Genomic DNA, 19613 nt, shown 5'->3' with positions numbered 1-19613 from the left:
TTAACTCTTTTCTCCATTTCTTTGCTTGGGTGAAGCTGTTTTGTCAAATAAATTTTCTAAAACAGCTCAGCTTTATTTAAAAAGTTGCTCATAAAGTAAAGCTGAGCTTTGTCACACAGGACCTAAGAGTCAATGCTGCAACCAAAAGCAAGCAAAGTTTGTTAATACACATCTCAGCACCTCATTTGGAAGCTATACACGTTCTTCCGTCGACTGGAACTGCTGTGTTTGACAGGTTTTTTCTGCTGTTGGATTTGACAAGTTTTTTCTGCCGGGGAAGGGAAAGGAGGCCCCCCGAGCCCGTCAACGTTTCTGTAGGAAGCGCTCCATTTCGGGCCGTGTCTCGGCCATTGTATTATGGGCCAAGCCCACAGCAAATGCTTGGCTCGTCCCGTGCTGCCGCACTACTTCAGCAATAAGTTGCAATACTCTCTCACAGCATTTTAGCATAAGCCAAAATTCAGCAAAACGATCATAGAGTTTTTTTTTAACCGAAAGATCGCTCTCCGTGACATTATTACAGTTAATGTAGAAATTCTCTTCAATTGTTGGGTCGAGAAAAGTCCTTGAAAGCTACTAGCGGTTTTGAACGTGCCTGGAGTGCGTGTCTCTGAAGTCTGAAGACAGGGTACGAGATGCTTCTCTCTCGCACAGAAAAAGAAAGAGCTGGTCCCAAATTATGTGACCATGGACAGGTGAATGCTGATGATGATTTGCCACCGGATCCAAGCAACGGCAACGGAGCTCGGGTTTAATTTTTCGTGCGCCCGCACTGCACGCATGGCAACCAGTAGTAGTACGTCCTACTACTTATTCAGTCATGCAGAACTGCAGATGCAGTGCACTGGGAGCTCTGAACGAACTCGATCTGAAGCAATGCAAATGCAAGCAAGCGGGATCGAGGTCCCAAAGGTTTCCCGACGGGAACCGGATCCACCGTGATCCGATGAGATCCTGGCGTGTCTGACGCCCAGGGAGCACGTCCGCCACTTCCTCCGATCCTACACGTGCCCCCGGCGTTCACTGAACCTGTGCGTGCGCTAGCTCCGGGAGCAAGGCGAAGGCAACGCATGCATGCATGTGCGTGCCTAAACGGCCAGCGCTGTTCTTGTTCTTGGGTGCACCGGGCCGGCCAGCCATGGAAGCCGCAAGCGCATGGAAGGAAGGAAGGAAAGGAATAATAGGGCTCCGTTATCTGTAAACTGAACTGAATTCCATCATCATCGGCATGCATGTCAGCATGCATGTGCAATATCTGCAGCGATCGAGCGAGCTGCATGCTGCGCTGCTACATGCGTTGATCCCTCCCAGGAAACATGGCGTGGGTGGGTGAGAGGATTATATATATTCGTCGTTGACAATGTTATTATCAAATGTTGGTTTCAAACAAAGGGAGAGATTAAGAAATGTTATCAAATTAGTGTCAGCTGAGCCTTTCAAGGGAGTCAAGTTGGGCTAAACAAATCAGTGCTCATACTATAGTGTAGTACAGTACATCAGACGAGGCATCATCAGCGAAAAGACTGATAATAATATGTAAAGCATTTGACCTGATCATTGCTGCCATTTATTTATTAACTTTATATATATACTAACACTTAATTAGAGGAGTATATAATATATGATTTATTAATAGTTGATTACAACTTGCAGCAGGCTCTGGTCTGCTAGTTGACTTGAATGAATGAACAAACACATCAAAGGATGGATGGAGCAGACACGCACGTTGGTGCAAATCTCCGTCCTGATCTCTTGCAGACTAGTTTAATTATATCCACTTGGCATGGCCGCAGCATATATGCATGGTTCAACTCAAAGGTAATGTATGTTGCTTAAGGCCTGGGGTTATACTATACTATACTATACTATATACCTTAGGAAGGCTGCATCCAGATTAACTAAAATTAAAATTGCACCGGTGCTAGCTAGCTCTTGAGAATTGATGAGGCAGCTCTCTACTCTATCTGCTGGTTGCCGTTGGCACTACTACTGAATACCGATCGATGGCCGACTCGATCGACTCGACTCCTCAGGCTGAAAGCGATGTTACTTCTGCTGCACATACCCTACACCGTACCACGCACAGCTGGCTGCACTGCCCTGCTGGCCCTGCCGACACCAAGGCAAGGCAAGGCAAAGCAAGCAGCTTCACACTTCACAGGCAGGCACGCACGTCGACGTCCTGATGGTACGTAGGACGGAAAGGGAGGTGGTGTTAGATTAGTGCAGTGTGGGCCTGATCTGCTCAGACACAAACAGATAGAATAGGCCCATCATCAGACCAACCAATAATAGCCATGAGATTAAAAGCCGATGGAGTTAACGTGTGTGGCCTACAGTACCTGGATAATAATTCGAGATCTCCCACAATAATCCAGTCCTTCGCACTTCGCAGGACCCAGGACCGCAGCTTCTCCGCCAATGGCCATGGGACACATGCATGTGGCCGTAGGACCTGCCGTGTATTGTTTTTTATTTATTTATTTTAAAAACAACAACACAATAATACCCTCTTTGTCCTTGTCTACTCTAGATGACCAGCTTTGTTTCATTTTTTCCACTGGCACATGCATTGCTGCGTGTTCGGTGTTCATATATGTATATATAATCTTCTTCTCGGTTCCAGTCCGTGGCCGGTGCTGCAGGTTGACACCCACGGACTGCTGTATATATGCTTATGCTCGCGGGCGGCTATGTTACTACCTGAGGACTGCACGATGCTTGCAAGATTGCGTTTATTACAACCGGCGGACCCATCATCATCACAACCTTGCTCATGGTATAGCTGATATTTTTATGTCAGTAATTAATAACGGCGCTAACATTTCGTCGAACAACAACGGCTTGTGAGCTACTTGTGAATTCGGCCATGGTGAAAAATGTGGGAGAGCACACGTCATTTCAGTTCCTATTACCGCGGCCCATGCAATGCAAATTTGGGGACGTCTCCTTCTCCTACCTCCTAAAAAATACACAGCTTTCACACGAGTCACCTTGCGCGTCCTGCACCGCGGCCGATCGATATATAGATCCGCCGCGCCCGTGACAACTCCACATCTACTACTCGCAACCAACAAGTAGCAAAGCTCCCGCGCGCGCCCGTGTGGCGTGCGTGCCTGCCTTCCCCTACCTCTATAGCTACCTCTACGCTCGGCGTGATGATGGCGGGAGGAGGGGGAGCGCTGATGCTGGATCAACGCATGGCGGCGGCGGGTGACAAGGCCCTGTTCGGGTTCGGGGCAGGCGAGTGCTTCTTTGGAGAGGGCGACCTCGTCTGCCCGGCGCCGGCGAACGAGGAGACGATGGCGATGACCTTCCCCTTGGACGAGATGATGATGATGATGAGCGACGACGACGCGGACGGCATCGAGGAGCTGGAGCGACGCATGTGGCGGGACCGCGTGCGGCTCAGGCGCCTCAAGGAGCAGCAGCAGCAGCAGATCAGTGACCGCCCTTCCGCCGTCAAGCAGGAGGCCAGAGGCGGCAGCAGGCAGGAGCAGGCGCGGCGCAAGAAGATGTCCCGCGCGCAGGACGGGATCCTCAAGTACATGCTCAAGATGATGGAGGTCTGCAACGCGCAGGGCTTCGTCTACGGCATCATCCCGGAGAACGGCAAGCCCGTCACCGGCGCCTCCGACAACCTCCGCGCCTGGTGGAAGGAGAAGGTCCGCTTCGACCGCAACGGGCCCGCCGCCGCCGCCAAGTACCAGGCCGACAGCGCCGCCACCGCCGCCGCGGGAGACGGCGGCGGGGGCATGGCCCCCAACGCGCTGGCGGGCCCGCACTCCCTGCACGAGCTGCAGGACACCACGCTGGGCTCGCTGCTCTCCGCGCTCATGCAGCACTGCGACCCGCCGCAGCGCCGGTTCCCGCTCGAGAAGGGCCGTTCGCCGCCGTGGTGGCCCCAGGCCGCCGTGCCGGGGGAGCTCGGCCCGCCGCCGTACAAGAAGCCGCACGACCTCAAGAAGGCCTGGAAGGTGGCCGTGCTCACCGCCGTCATCAAGCACATGTCCCCCGACGTCGACAAGGCGCGCCGCCTCGTCCGGCAGTCCAAGTGCCTGCAGGACAAGATGACCGCCAGGGAGATCGTCACGTGGCTCGCCGTGCTCAGGCAGGAGGAGGAGCTCTACCTCCAGCTGCACCCCGGTGCCCGCCCGGCACCGTCCTCCGCCGCGACGATCCCGTTCTGCGCCAGCTCCGGCGAGTACGACGTCGACGGCGCCGACGGCGAAGACACAGGCCGGAACCACCAGCCACCCTCCAACGCCGCCGCGTCGTTCGTGGACCTTTCGTCGTCGGCGGCGGCCATGGACGATGATGCGGGCCACACCAAGTTCGTCATGCCCGCGCCCGCGGCGCTGATGAAGGAGGAGGCCGCCGACGCCGAGTTCTTCCAGAAGAGGAGCGCCGTGGAGCCGGAGCTGATGCTGGGCAGCAGCTTCCGCGCCTACACCTGCGGCAACGTGCGGTGCCCGCACAGCAGCGGCGCGCACGGGTTCCTGGACCGGAACGCGCGCAACGCGCACCAGTACTCGTGCAAGTTCAACAACAGCGCCGGCGCGGCCGTGCCGCCGCCCGCCGCCGCGACCGTCTTCCCGGCGCCGTTCGGCCCGACCGGCCAGGCGGCGGCGCTCAGCGGTTTGGACTTCGACCTGCCCGTGGACGGCCAGAGGTCGCTCGCGGAGCTGATGGACATGTACGAGGCCAACGTGGGCGGCGCGCCCAGGAGCCTGGTGAGCAACGTGAACACGGCCGCCCCCGGCGTGCAGGTGCCCGGTCCATATCCGACGCCGTGCCTGTTTGGCGACGCCATCAGCAACGTGATACAACAGGGCGCGGCGGCGTTCTACGTCCGTGACGACGCGTCGCCGGAGCTGAGGTTCGGCTCAGGCCTGAACGTGGCGGGAGGCGCCGCGCACTACGGCGGCGCGTTGCAGGTGCAGCAGCAGCAACCACAGCCGCACAAGTCCACGGGATCCAACGCCAATTGGTTCTACTGACTGCGGCAGAATCATGGATGATGGATGGAATGGACAATGGAGCTTGTTAGTTTAATCTTAATCTTAGGGATTAGAATTCACGAGCAGACCCCCTCGTGAGTTTTCTTCAGACTTGTATTTTGGGTATATTGTATAAGCCTGCAAATGGGCAATGGCTCATGCCACCGTCCAGCCATAAACCACCGCATTCTTAATGGGAGCTTCCATCTTGCTCAACCTATTTAGCTTAATCAAATTCTATCCAGGACCAGCCGTTTGAATTGAGTATACGTATGAGTGTTGAATGGAAATTCTCCATTGGAAATGAGATGGGATGAGCTCAGAAAGCCAGAAGATATCTAACAATTTTAGGACCACATAAAAGTGTGGCAAAATACTAATTTTTTTCTCACTAATTAGTTAATTCGGTTATCAACTAGCTTATTTTTTTAATAGGCAAAGACTTTGTGTTAGGCATTTAACGGAGTGCACCCAGCTAGCCATGCCACCCACCCTTTCTCCTCCGGCACGCGCAGTCCTCGTCTTTCTCTGACCTCTTTCTTCTTTTTTTTCTCGAAAAACCCATGAGAGTTGCGCATCATTATAAGAAGAGAAAATAATAGAGAAGAACTCATACAACACATCCCCAGGCCAGCCAAAAAACCAGCGAGCACGCTCACACTAACTCAACCAACTCACACGACTCTCCAACTCTCTGATCCTTAGGATACAAACACGCCTGTGTCAGAAAAGGGCGACCAACATAAGCTCTAGGATCCTAACTTTCTAAATGGGGGGTAGTCAGGAGGGAAATTCATCGAGCCCTAGCCAGCCTCTCACACCCTCAAAAACCATGGCAGCCAAGGATCCATCGGTGACCATGAGCCCTTCGACGATGATGAATTGAGCAAATCTAACGAGTCGTGCTAGGTTAGTGGTTTGGGTTTCGGGGTTTGAGATTTGGTGTGTTCTCTAGCTGTAAAGGGGGCTTTTGTGGAGGTCGCCAACTGGCGGCAGTGGCCATTGAGATGACAGAGGACGAGGGATGTCATACTTCGGTTAGTGGGACCGGCTAGTTGGACGGTGCCTGCGATGAGTGAATTTGGTAGTGGAGGAGGAGGAGGAGGGGATTAACATTAGCGAGGGCGGCGACGGAGGTGACATGGCACCAGCCGAAACCAAATTAGGAGGGGCGGTTGCGATGGAGCGCGAGAAGTTGAAGACGATGCGGGGAAAAGGAACCATGTGTGACGTGTCACAAGTCTAGCTAAGTACTTTTTAGGCCCTATTTAACGACTGAAATTGTTTGAGCTATTTTATGTCAAATGGGATAAACAAAACATAATCACCCAAAGATCCCCTTATTACAAAGGATATGTGGAGGGGGGAACTGAAAATAGTGGCTTCACCTGCCTATGTGGGCCCTACATGGTTTGTTTTGTGAGAGTATGTTTTAAGCAACGTGAAGCTATTTTGGCAAACGATCTATTAAACGGATGCAACTCTATAGATGAAGCCAAAAATGATTTCACTGATGAAGTGGAGCTATGCCACATAAGATCCATAGTTTTAAAGTAGATATCTATGGATGAACAGTAATCTAGAGTACTTTGTAATTTAAAACATTTAAATATTAGATTCTTTGTTTTTTGAACGTGTCATCGAGGAGACCCCTACCTATATTTTTTTTTTGCTTTTCTATTAAATGAAAGAATGAGCTCTGTACAGGTTACAGGGCCTCCAAGGCCAAATAAAGAAAAGAAAACAAAAGGTAGTAAACTTTACACAAGGCTATCTCTCCAAAGATGACATAGTAAAAGGTTTTTCTCTTCTTTGGCTTTGGCGCATACTATGCCAATTTCTCCCCTAAACTGCAATTTCCAATTGGCGACGAAGGCTTGTGCATTGTCGAAGATGACATGATAGTTTGGGCCTGTTTGGTACAGCTCACAACAGCTTCATGAGCTGTCGTGAGCTGTTTTTTTTTTTTGCCAAACACTTATTTCCAAAACAGCTTCATGGGTGAAGCTGTTTTTTCCCTCCTCTCACAAAGACATAAGTTGGATGAAGCTGGAAAAAAGTAGCTTATTGCAGCTTCTCCCTCATTTCTCTCTCTCAACTATGCATGAAGTAGTTGGTGAAGCTATTTTGCCAAACACTTTCTCCAAAACAGTTCAGCTTCATCTAGAAAGTCACTCATGAAACTATTTTCTAAAAAACAGCTTTACTAGTGAAGTTAAGCTGTGCCAAACAAGCCCTTTGTATTTGTATTTCAGTACTAATAAGGGAGTAGATAAGATTCGAGATTTGGATGATTCAGAAAATCGTTTGCAGGCTAAGTGCCAATGGTTGTTTTTTAAAGTATGATTTCCTGTGCAGCCTCGAAAGGGACTGAAATAGCGTTATTATTATCTTTTTATTATTGGTCATCTTTGCAGCTTTGTGATCTGTCAAAGGAGAGCACAAAAGGCCACGGCGCCTTTTCCTGACGTAAAGGCCGTCCCTTCACGAGCACAAAAGGGTCTCCTGTGCTTGATGCAGGTGCTCGACGAAATGGATCGACCGTCGTGTTGGACGCTCGCCGTCTAGCCGCCGCCGCCGCCTCGCTTCGCCTCCCCACTATCATGGAACAGCAACAGCAACAGCATAGCGAGAGGGACGGTGACGGTGACGAGGAGGACCTTTCACCTGACCTGACTGACACGACACGACAGGCCACCAAAACAGTACGGTGGCGCCGCAACATGGGATACCCTAGGCCAGTCCAAAAACTTTTTCAAAATGGATACAATGGTAATTTTGTTTGTATCTGATAAATATTATATAATTATAAATTAACTAGACTTAAAAGATTCATCTCATAAGTTACATATATAAATCGTGTAATTATTTATTATTTATTTCTATTTAATGTTTTATGCATGTGCCGTAATATTCGGTGTGACGGAAAATCTGAAAAAAATTATAATTTTTTTGAAAACTAACAAGACCCTATATGCTGATTGGGAGGCCTGCTCTGCCGTCTGCCGAAACCTCTCGGATCAACAGCACAACACGCACTCCACGATGCAGCGACACAACGTCAACACCTATGATCGAGTTTGGAGACTTCAGGGAGTTAGGAGTTTGGAGACTTCAGGGAGTTACAGTACTTGATCAAACAAAAGTGCTAAACAAAAGTATTATAGTAGCTAAATCTAAAAAAATTCTGAACTAAATAAGGCCTTAGAGTTAAAAGCCAAAAAAACAATAAATTAGTACATGGTCATAAATGGTGTAGCTTTTCAAAGAAAACTTCAAAAGTTCATTCTTGAGGATGAGATGCCATGCCACCATTAGGTGAACATGGATCGAGATTCTAAGATGATGAAACTTTAGATGATGGTAGCTACTAAACCTTTTGTCTAATTTATGATTCAGTCCACACACACCATACTCACATTGTGCCGATTTTTGGTATGGATGTACATTTTGCCTATCTATGTCCATATTTTGACATAGCTACAAACCAAACAACTTATTTTTGGTCTTGTTTTTATATTTCCTCAGACTGGCTATGGCCAGTATTTGGCTTGGTTCCTATAGGCCACAGACCAGACACGACTTTAATCCTCTTTGTTCTATTTGTCTTTCTTAATCCATCTCCAATCCTCACCAAACTGAACAAAACCTTATTAATAAAAAAGTCCCCAAAGAAATTTTGGTGCCCACAATAACAAAGGAAAATGGTGAATGTGTGGCGTTGGTGCCCCCACCAAGGGATAGTACATCCCAAACTGAATCAATACCCCCTAATCAAGCCAACTTTCTTTACCATGGAGTTATCGTTTCTACTATCACATGATGAAATGAACCTAGGACTAGCGGAAAGCATCTGGTGCTATATGATCATATGAAAGCAAGGACGTCAATTCCTAGACAATAGCTTTTGAAATAAGACCTCAAAACTCGAAGAAAGGGGTTGATTGGTTGACTGAGTTGCTTAAGTCATATCGAACTCTGTCAAATTATAATTTGTTTGAAAAAAGACTATAGCAACTCAAATTTATTTCCTTGATTAGAGAAACTGTCTCCATGCTCATTTTGGAAGGATGAAGTTGTATCTCTCCTTTGCTTTATGCATGGTTGCGTGAGCATGGAAGAATTTTGTTCCTACCTCTCCCTCTTTGATCCATTTTATTTTTCCTCTTTGCTTCCAATAGAGGCTTTGATGTTTAAAAGAATAATTAACTTGCCACGTGGTATGTTTCTGAGATTCCATTCTTAATAGAGAGGTCCCTAAATAGTGCTAGTGTTTCATGTAAGGTTATTGTTAGTTAGGAGGAAAATAAAAAAAAGAATTGGTACATGGTCATATGTAAAGTTATAAATGAAAAAGCAACTCCAGATGAAAACTTTTGAAAGGAAACATCCAAAGCTCAAGTGTAGGGTCTTGGAAACACTTGATTACTTGGTTGATCATATTCCCTATGTCTATAAAATGATGCAACTATGAATTTTGTGTGAGCCAAAGCTTAATGTCGACCAAGCTTTTAGTGAATAGTATTAATACTTAAGTCTCCAACTAGGTTTACTATAAAAAATATTTTATAATTAATTTAACGATACTTATTTTATATCATAAATATGTCAGTATTTTTATATAACTTTGGTTAAACTTCAAATCATTTGATTCCTCGAAAAATAAGAATTGTGTTCTCTTATGGACGAAGGGGGTATATAAGAAAGTACGCACCTACAAAAGTCCTTTTTGATGAAACAAAGTAGCTACAAATTCTAACACTCGCATCATCTTCAAATGCATGACGATGATTACAATTGAATGTGCATAAGAAAACTCATGAGAAATAAAGCAAGAAAATACGCAGACGATTGCAAATTTGCAATAACCATTCACTCATGCACAAAAACCCAAGAAATTAAGGGTGGAGTAAGCTGCTTCCGCGCACAAGAATTCCCTCGTAACTTAGATTGGGTTAGGATATTTGGGATTTCATTGAGTGGGGGGTTGAAATTTTAGACTGAGAATTTAAAGCTTTAAGACTTGTTCAGTTAGTCTCCTTCTTAAGTTTATTTGGTTAATCTCAGGGGATAACTTGTAAGAGATCACCGAATAAACCATGAGACGATAGGAGGGGATGAGAGGGGTTCTACTATAAGGCCTAGAAGACCAAGCAAATGTTGGCTAGCCCTAAACATTTGTCTGATATTTAGTTATGGGTCAAAAATAATGAAGCCAAGCCAAAAAAAAAGTTGACTAAGGCCTTGTTTATTAGTTCCCAAATTTTTTTGGTTCGGGGTACTGTAGTACTTTCGTTTTTATTTGGCAATTATTATCTAATCATGAACTAACTAGGCTCAAAAAATTTATTTCGCTGTGCAATTAGTTTTATTTTTGTCTATATTTAATGCTTCATGCATATGGCGTAAGATTCGATTTAACGGAAAATCTTGAAAAGTTTTTGGTTTTTGAGGTGAATTGAACAAAGCCTAAGAACCAACAATAATGAATAGAGAAAGTTAGCACTGGCATGGGCGAGAGATTTGGCTTGGTATGTCGATCTGGAAAGCCATTCAGAGGATGCATGATGTGTCATGGCACCATTAGGTGCTCATGGATTGAGATTCTAAGATGATAAAACTTCAAATGCTAATAGCTACTGAACCGTGTATGTAATTGCAATTTGTTTTTAGCATGGTATTACTTATGATTTTATCTGCAAAATAATAAGATCCCTCATGACTACTATAGTTCAAAGAAGAAACAATAATGATATGTGAGCCCCACACGTTTTACTCATAGTTATACCGAATTTGGCATGGTTTTCATCAAGCACAACACTTTGCCCATCTAATGTTTATATTCTGGAAACTTTTTTTTTGGCTACGTTTTGACATTGCGCCATTTTGGTTATGACCAATGCAATATCTAGGTTGCATGGTTCATGCAAAGCACAAACCAAACTTGTCCTTAATCCTCTATAGTAATCAGTTTCAATCCTTTGTAATCCATTTCCAATAATAATCCCCATCAAATTGAACATAACTTATTAAACAAAATAAGTCTTGAAAGAAACATTATTGACACCTCATGCATTGACCTCAAAGGATAGCACACCCCAGATCGAGCGAATCAAGCCGACTCGATCTCAGTAACTCTAACCCACCTCCTAAACAAGTCCCTATTCTAAATCTACGGACTTGATTCAAAAAAATTAACTCCAACTCACCTCCTACTTAGACTCTCATTTTTCATGCCCTCCTAAATTATAGTTTCAGCCCCTTACATGTAGAACCCCCTATCCTACTTGTTTAGGAGGTGGGTTAGAGTCACTACACCACAACACCATAATTAGCGTCCGATGATCTGACGCTAAAAGCGGCTACAACGTCAGATGGTCTGACGCTAAAAATATATAGCGTCAGACTTCTGCAGACAGTGTAAGTGCTGACGCTAAAAAGATACAGCGTCAGACCATACTTTTAGCGTCAGACATCTTGTCGCCCTAAATATATTTTGCGTCAGACCATCCATTGCTATTTTTCAGCGATAGATAGTCTGTTACCATACCTACAGCGACAGATGATCCAACAGTCTATGCAATTTTAGCGTCTGACAGTCTAACAGACAATATAAATACAAAAAAAATAAATATAATTACAAACCAGCACATATATGATACCCAGACTCAAACTGAAGTTTCATCACATAAAGATACACACATATATCATATGGAGTTCAATCCATATATAACAATACATTGTCTTGCACACAGTTTGAACCATCCAACAAAGTTTGGTTCCAAAAGGTTACATGAGTGTACATCCCAAAAGACTACTAGTTCATGTCTGAGACAGAAAGGTTTGTGCAGTCACTTGTACAAACTAAAAAACCAAAAGCCATGGATCAAACAACATAGCACATCCATCAAGTTAGGTGTGGAGAACCATTTTCCATGAACTCAAGGCAAAGACTTGTGGCCAGCACTTCCTAAAAAATAAACCATAATTAGGCAATTGTAGGAAAATATGCAAATTTGTACAATACTAGTTTGTAATCAACAAAATGATGCTGAGAGAAAAGCTAATTCAGACTTTAGAAAGATTAGTTACTTATTAACTCAAAATACTTGGTTTTTAACAAAGCCATTACATATTCTGTTCCTAGATCTTTACAAACTATGCATACAGTCTAATATTTCAGTTTACCAAGTGAAACTAAGTCATGTTTTCAAAAAAGATGAAATATATATATTTGTGAGCTAGGTGTCACTTCGCAGTCAAAGTTGAAAGGTCCAAATGGCTAGAGGGGGGGTGAATAGCCTATTTAAATTTTCTACAAACTTCAACTAGACAAGTTAATTAGTAAAACAAAAGGCGAAGCTATTCTAGCACTAGCACAACTAAGCTATGCAAGCCACCTATACAAGTCTAGTACAAGGCTAAACACTAAAGCACAACAACAAGAGAAGGCTAGTTACACTCCTAAACAAGAAGACTAAACTAAACAAGCTAAACAACTAGCAAGGTAAACAAGTAAGTAAAGGAGTGGAGAGTGATTGTTATACCAACGTTGTAGAATAGAGATATAACCAACCAATCACTCACAATTACAAGAGAATCCTCAGCAAGAGATGACACAAGATTTTTTACCGAGGTTCACTTGCTTCCCGGTAAGCTACTCCTCGTTGTGGCGATACACCCACTTGATGGATCACGAGCTAATTGGCAGTCCAAAGCCAAACCCTCAGCGGGTGCCGCACATCCACTCACAAGATGGGGATCCTCCAAGCCACGAGCAATCCACTAGAGTAGCCAATTGCGATCTCCCGCGGGGAAGGCTCAAGAACCCCTCACAAATCACTTGGTGAGGCTCGAAACAATCTCCAATCACGAGCTCAACACCACCGCTGCTCCAAGCCGTCTAGGGCGTCGGGAAACACCCAAGAGTAACAAGAAATCCGCAGCAAACTCAAGAATCAAGTGCCACTAAATGCAACTCTCAAAGCAATGCACTTGAATCTCACTCAATCTCACTAGGATTAGAAATCAAGCAAGGAGATGAGTGGAGGGAGTGTTCTCTAGCTCAAAGTATGTCTCAAGTAATCAAATGTGCAAGAGTGAGCCTCCCAAAGTCGGCCACCTTCTATTTATAAGCCCCTCAAAGAAACTAGCTGTTGGCCACTTTCACTGGGCTGAAAACGGGGGCACCGGACGCTACCAAGTGAGCACCGGACGCTCGACCCCCTGCGTCCGGTGCACTGGTGTTGGCCACGTGTCCTTCTTCGATTTCGCGTGTCAGTTTCTAACGGCTACCTGCAAAGCACCGGACGCTCTGCAAGTCCACACCGGACGCGTCCGGTGCACACCGAACTCATGCGCAGAGAGGGTCGCAAAACGCAGGGTCACCGGACGCTAAGCACCGGTAGCGTCCGGTGCTCACCGGACTCATGCGCAGAGAGGGTCGCAAAACGCCCTCACACCGGACGCTAACCACCGGACGCTCTCAGAGTGCGTCCGGTGCTCAACCCTAGCAGGGTTAAGCACACCGGACTCTGAGGCCAGCGTCCGGTGCCTCCGCACTCAGCGTCCGGTGAGTGTTTCTCACTGAGAAAACACTCCCGCGACTTCTCCAAATTTCCCACCGGCGCAATAGAAAAATATACACTTATGTTTCTCAAAAGCGCCGAATCCCGCCGAGCTTGCAACCTTGGGAACCCAAACCCTTCTCAACCCTGGAAACTCCACCTCCTTTGCAAAAGTGCTAACACCAACAAGTGTCCACCACCAAAGTGCATGTGTGTTAGCTTTTCACAAACATTTTCACCAAAGGAGTTAAGTCAGCACTTTACTAGATCCTAATGCATATGCTCAAGACATAGACCTAGTAGCACTTGATTCGAGAGATGACCGTGATTTCCCCTCTTGATAGTCGGCTATCTATCCTAAACCCGGTCAATCACTTCTCTACTCATCTTAGACCGGCAAAAGTAAAACCCTATGTTTATACCTTTGCCTTGATAACTTTTGCTCCTCATCTTATCATCATGATCTTCACTTCATGCTTCATCCCTTTGTGATCATGTGGCCACCTTTTTCAAGCCACCATGCACCTTCATCACATGTGTTGCTATGCCTAACTCAAATCACTTAAACACAAGGCATTAGCAACTTGGTGTCATTAATTACCAAAACCAACCTTGGGCTTTCAAAAGTATATGCCAATTCAAATCATGCAGCTTTTTCCTTGCACCAATAGCATGGTGATAATACATTTATGTACTATTCCAAATTTTACCATAGACACAAGAGCAATTCAAGTCAATATAGCTATTCCAGGTATATAGCTATGAGCCTCTTAAGCATGAACTTTGGATTTTGTACTACTATGAGCCTACAGTTCATGATCTCTGATAAAATGTAGTGAGTGCCTTCCAAATACAATCTTGTGTGCTTAATTTAGTCACTAGGTTTTTACAAATGGTCACTTAGTTTGTACATAGTCAGATGAATGTAAATTTAGGAACATACCTGCAGTGCCCTTGAGAGGTGTACTAGATGCCTTCTTGCCTTCCCTCTTCTTGCATTCCTTTACCTATCACAGATGGTTTAATTAGGAACATTGGCCATGCATCATAGGTAAAACCAAAATGAAAATTATATAAGTATAGTCTATTACTTTATTGAATGGCCATGCAATGTTCATGTTGAGAGCGCTAGCCATAGACAACATCTCGCCATAAGTCCGAGGCAGCATAGCCTCCCTTTTCATCACAACATTAACTACTACTTCACAGTATTCATTACCAAGAGGCTGTCCTCCTACAATGGTGTTTGGATTAGTTGAAATGACTGTCCCCCTAGCCACAGGTGACTCAGATCTCAATATAGCATATAATATCACATCCTTTGCAACCTGGAATAAATGATGCACCCATAAGAGTGTTAGAGCAAGGCCATGTAGATGAAACCACAGAATAATGTAGGAAGATAGAACAATTACAAGGTCATCATGTAGGCGAGGGACATCATTTGTTGCTGTAGTTGTCTTGTTTATAGGTGGATGGGCTGCATCATGTGTATGGGGGAGAAAGCTCTTGTCTGTTCCAACCTAAAGTAAAGATACACTCATATGAGAGCTGAAAAACATGGATCATCTTTAAAATCACAAAGAAACATTGGTGCACCAATGCAAGATTACATGTGTATTATTTGCAAAGCGAGGGGGCATATCATTTGTTGGTGCAGTAGTCAAGTTCTTAGATGATTGGGCTGCAACAAGCCTAGGGGGCAACAAGCTCTCTTCTGTTCCAACCTAAAATAAAGGATGCACTCATAAGAACTAAGGAACATATTTGAAATCACAAAGAGATACATTGCAGCAGCATGGCAATATTACATGTGTATGATTTGCAAAGTCATCATGAAGGTGAGGGGTATCACTAGGCACTGTAGTCATCTTCCTAGCTGATCGGGCTGCAGCAGGCCAAGGGGGCAGCAAGATCTCTTCTGTTGCAACCTGAAATAAATGATGTACTCATAAGAACTAAGGAACATATTTGAAATCACAAAGAGAAACATTGCAGCAGCATAGAAAGATTACATGTGTTTCGTTTGCAAAGTCATCTTGAAGACGAGGAATATCACAAATGGCTCGAGAAAAACATCCATATCACTACCAGGAGCCTTTCTTCCAGGAATTAGGAAAGAGAGTATGAAATTTGATTGCTTCATGCACATTGATGGTGGAAAATTGTAGGGAATACATATACCAGGCCAAATGCTATAGCTAATAGTTTGGGTTCTATAAGGATTAAAACCATCAGTGGCAAATGCAAGACATATATTTCTGCTATCCTTAGCAAACTCAGGATTTTTAAGATCAAAGTCTTTCCATAGAGGAGAATCAGCAGGATGCCTAAGAACATCATCTTTGGTTCTCTCCTCATCATGCCATCTTGTTAGAGTAGCTGTTTTAGAACATAAAAACAATCTTTGGAGCCTTTTCTTTATCGGAAAGTATCGAAGTACCTTCTTAGGAACCTTGTACACATGTTTCCCATCTAGACTCTTCCTAACTGATTTCCATCGTGAAGCCTTACACTTTGGACATGATTCAGATTTTTCATGTTCCTTCCAATATAGAATGCAATCATTATCACAGGCATCAATACTAGTGTACCCAAGTCCTATGGACTTAATCAATTTCTTGGTTTCATAGTAGTTTTTGGGTAGTGTTGAATCCCCAGGTAAGACATCGTTAAATAGATCTAGTGCAAGGTCAAAACTTCTATCAGTCCATCCTCCAAGGAGCTTGATGTGAAGAAGCCTAATCAGGAAACGCAATTTAGTGTACTTCTTGCAATAAGGAAATAATTCTTGACTATTGGCTTCTACCAACTTTTGGAGGTCAACTAGTTCTTTAGGAAGCTCAGCACTGTTGTCTTCTAATTCTCCTCTATCATCTAAACCACAGGCTAGGTCTCTAAGTAATGCAGATATGTCATCTTCTTCACTAGACTCTTCCATGGGATCAACACCATCACCATTGTTGGTATTCATATAAGAGGAACTGGCTTCTCCGTGCAAGTTCCAAGTTGTGTAACCTTGTAGAAACCCATCACATATCAAGTGCTCACGTATATCACTTGAGTCTCTCCAAAATAAGTTAACACACTTTCTACAAGGGCATAAAATCTTCTCCCCTACTGCTGAATTTCTAAATGCAAAAGCTAGGAAACTGTTGACCCCTTGTATGTATTCCTTTGTGTGCCTAGCATCACTATGGATCCATAATTTATCCATGAGCCTTTGTGGGGACTGAGAGTATACCTACAATACTTGAATCTGTTGGCTGCAAGCAATGAGATCAGGATGGCGTTGATGCAGCAGATCTGGAACTCTGTTGGGTTTAGTGGGCCAACTCCACAATACTTTAACCTAGGGAGCTGAAATAAATCAGAAAGAATAAATCAATTATGCCTGCTTGTAACACTGAAAAACAACAATCTCTTTAAAAAACTGAATATATCAAACTTTGGTAATATGATCTCTTGAACTTAAACATGCTGCATGTAATCAACTATAAGTGAATGTAAGCATGTTCAGAAAGCAAGGAAATTGATTTCTTCAGTAGCTACAGTACCTAGATAAAAAAAGATGCACACAGCTGCAGGAGTTAAATTGGGACAAAGATTTATTGGGATGGTTGTTCAGTAAGAAACAAATATAGGAGCCCAAAAAAGAGTTCCCAGAATGGTTTCCGGATAACAGTAAGACCAATTATATAGGCCCCTGATTATTTTCAGAATGGTTTCAGTAAGAAGGAAACATGAAATTCAATATGTTAACCTTAGAATTGCAACGATAAAAGAAGAGCACAATCCCATCAAATTGGCATGCTCTACAACCGCTTACAGCCTACTCGAGAATGGAAAAATGGTCTAATTCACAAATTGAGATGCTTATGAAAAATACTATTTCTTTTGCGGCATTTGCCAATTACCAATCCAAACACGTCTCTACTTGAACCATAGCCTCGGCTAGAATACAGCTAGCGGAGGGAGAGCTGCGGCCCTTGCTTTGCAGCTAAGCAGCTAGCATGTATGCACCTTTGGGATTCGGCTGGCTTACCAGGACAAGAACCAGCAATGTGGTTTGCCAGGAAATATAAGACCAAAAATTTCTTTTCTTTTGGTGTGCAACAAATGGATGAATTTTCAGCATGCTTGTGGCTATGGTTGGTGACCTTGATGATACACGTTCTATTGTTAAATAAGCTTCCTTGATTAGGCCATTTCCAAAACCGAAACCCGCGGATCCCCGAAACCCGACGGATTAACCAAAACCCAAAAACATTATAATAAATCAGCAGAGACAGTAATGCAATACATGATATATTAGCAGAATAGCTTGCTGATGCCAAGTAGATATAGAACATGGAAATAGAACAGGACTGCATATACTCCTTAAGTACCTAGAACATGACTCCATATACGACAGTACTCAACTACTCATTTGAAACGGCCAGATGAGCTAAACACAAATGCTAATTAAATTTTGTAATAACGCATTGATACAGCAGCTTCAGATCTAGGAAAGGGATGTGTCATTGTACTCGTACGTTTGCACTACTGGATTCGTCGGCGAGGTGCGGAGGTCAGCGAGCCTGTAGGGGCGAGGTCGGGGGAGGCGAGGCTGAGTGGCTGACGATGTCGATGAGGTTCCCGTCGCCCGTCGAGGTGCGGAGGTCAGGCGCCGAGGCCGGTGAATCAACGAGCCGGCGAGGTTCCCGTCGCCCGTCGGGGTGCTGGATGGGAGAGGGCGTGCCGCATACGCTGCCTGCTGTGCGGTCGCTAGCCGCCGTGCCCGTGCGGCCGTGAGGCCGTCCCTGCGGTGGGAGATGGAGCTGTCGGCTGAGGATGCGGAGGTCATGGAGCCAGCGGCGTGGAGACGCTAGCTGGGGGCGGCGCGAGATTTGGAAGGAAGGAAGCAGGGCGGCGCTAGATTTGGGTCAGGGCGGCGCGAGAAGGGAAGGCAGAGGGCGGCACGGGCGGGATTTAGGGCAGCGCGGGGAGATTTGGGAGACACGGCGGCGCGAGCGTGGAGGCTGAGTGGGCGGTGGCGGGATTTGGAATTTGGGGAGAGAAATATCTAGGTTTTCTTACCCGCGAATGCAAAGAAAGCAAGCGAGCGAACACCAGGCTCGTGAGGTGGTGCTCATTTTCTTTAGCGTCAGACAGGCCAATGCTATATCCAGTTTCAGCGTCAGATCGGCTAACCCTATAGATCAATAATTATAGCGTCAGACAACAACTCGCTATATATGACTTCAGCGTCAGATCGTCTCTCGGTTTGCTTTACCGTCAGATCCTCCAACGGTTAAAAAAACATTTATCGTCAGATGTCTGACCCTAAAAAAGTGTTGTGGTGTAGTGAGTTGGGTCTTAATTTGAGCCCTTACTTTTTTTATCATAGCATGTAAATAAAAATTTAAAGGCTTAATTTAGGAACTTGGGCTGGAGTTGCTCTAGCGTGGCATGTTCATGTTCTGATATGAAATGAACGTAGGATATATATAACGAAAAGCACTTGGTACCATATGCATGGTCACATGAATCATGTGACCATTCCTGGACGAAAGCCTTTGAAACGAGGCCTCAAAAGTTGAAGAAAGGGGCCGATCGATGGGTCGGCTATACGAGGAACAAATGAATGTAGACGCAAAATTCCTCTCGACGCACGCCGAGTCGACGACGTAACGAACTTTTTCCTTTCAATCGAATTGAGAGATGAAACAAAGCAACAAAGCATCTAGGTACAGCGGAATCCCAACGTACGTCCAATCACATCGTTCATAATTTAACATGTCGACCGCGAGGTGCTGAAGCTAGACCACGACGACGAGGAGGCTGGGCTAGCTAGCGGAATCTCGATCAGGCATTCTCCTATGGGGGCTGGGCTCCCTGGCAGCTGCATGCATGCACATGCAACAAGCAGGCGTAGTACGTAGCTAGTAGCTAGTAGCAGCTTGACACGGAGCGTCGCCGCAGCAAATTAAAGGACCATATTGACTGGCTTCTCAGTCACTGCATGTGGCCCAACACGTAGTACAACCACGCGGTGTGCGGCAGA

General features: G+C 45.2%; 1 protein-coding gene across 1 annotated transcript; it reads left to right on the top strand.

Annotated features, from left to right (window-relative positions):
• Positions 2997-5267, top strand: LOC8078580 (ETHYLENE INSENSITIVE 3-like 1 protein). Its single transcript, XM_002463366.2, has one exon. It carries the CDS (start codon positions 3159-3161, stop codon positions 4998-5000), a length of 1842 nt encoding a protein of 613 aa, XP_002463411.2. The 5' UTR covers positions 2997-3158; the 3' UTR covers positions 5001-5267.

The sequence above is a fragment of the Sorghum bicolor genome, chromosome 2 (assembly GCF_000003195.3).
Source record: "Sorghum bicolor cultivar BTx623 chromosome 2, Sorghum_bicolor_NCBIv3, whole genome shotgun sequence".
NCBI lineage: Eukaryota > Viridiplantae > Streptophyta > Magnoliopsida > Poales > Poaceae > Sorghum > Sorghum bicolor.
This window is presented reverse-complemented; position numbering and strand designations above follow the sequence as displayed.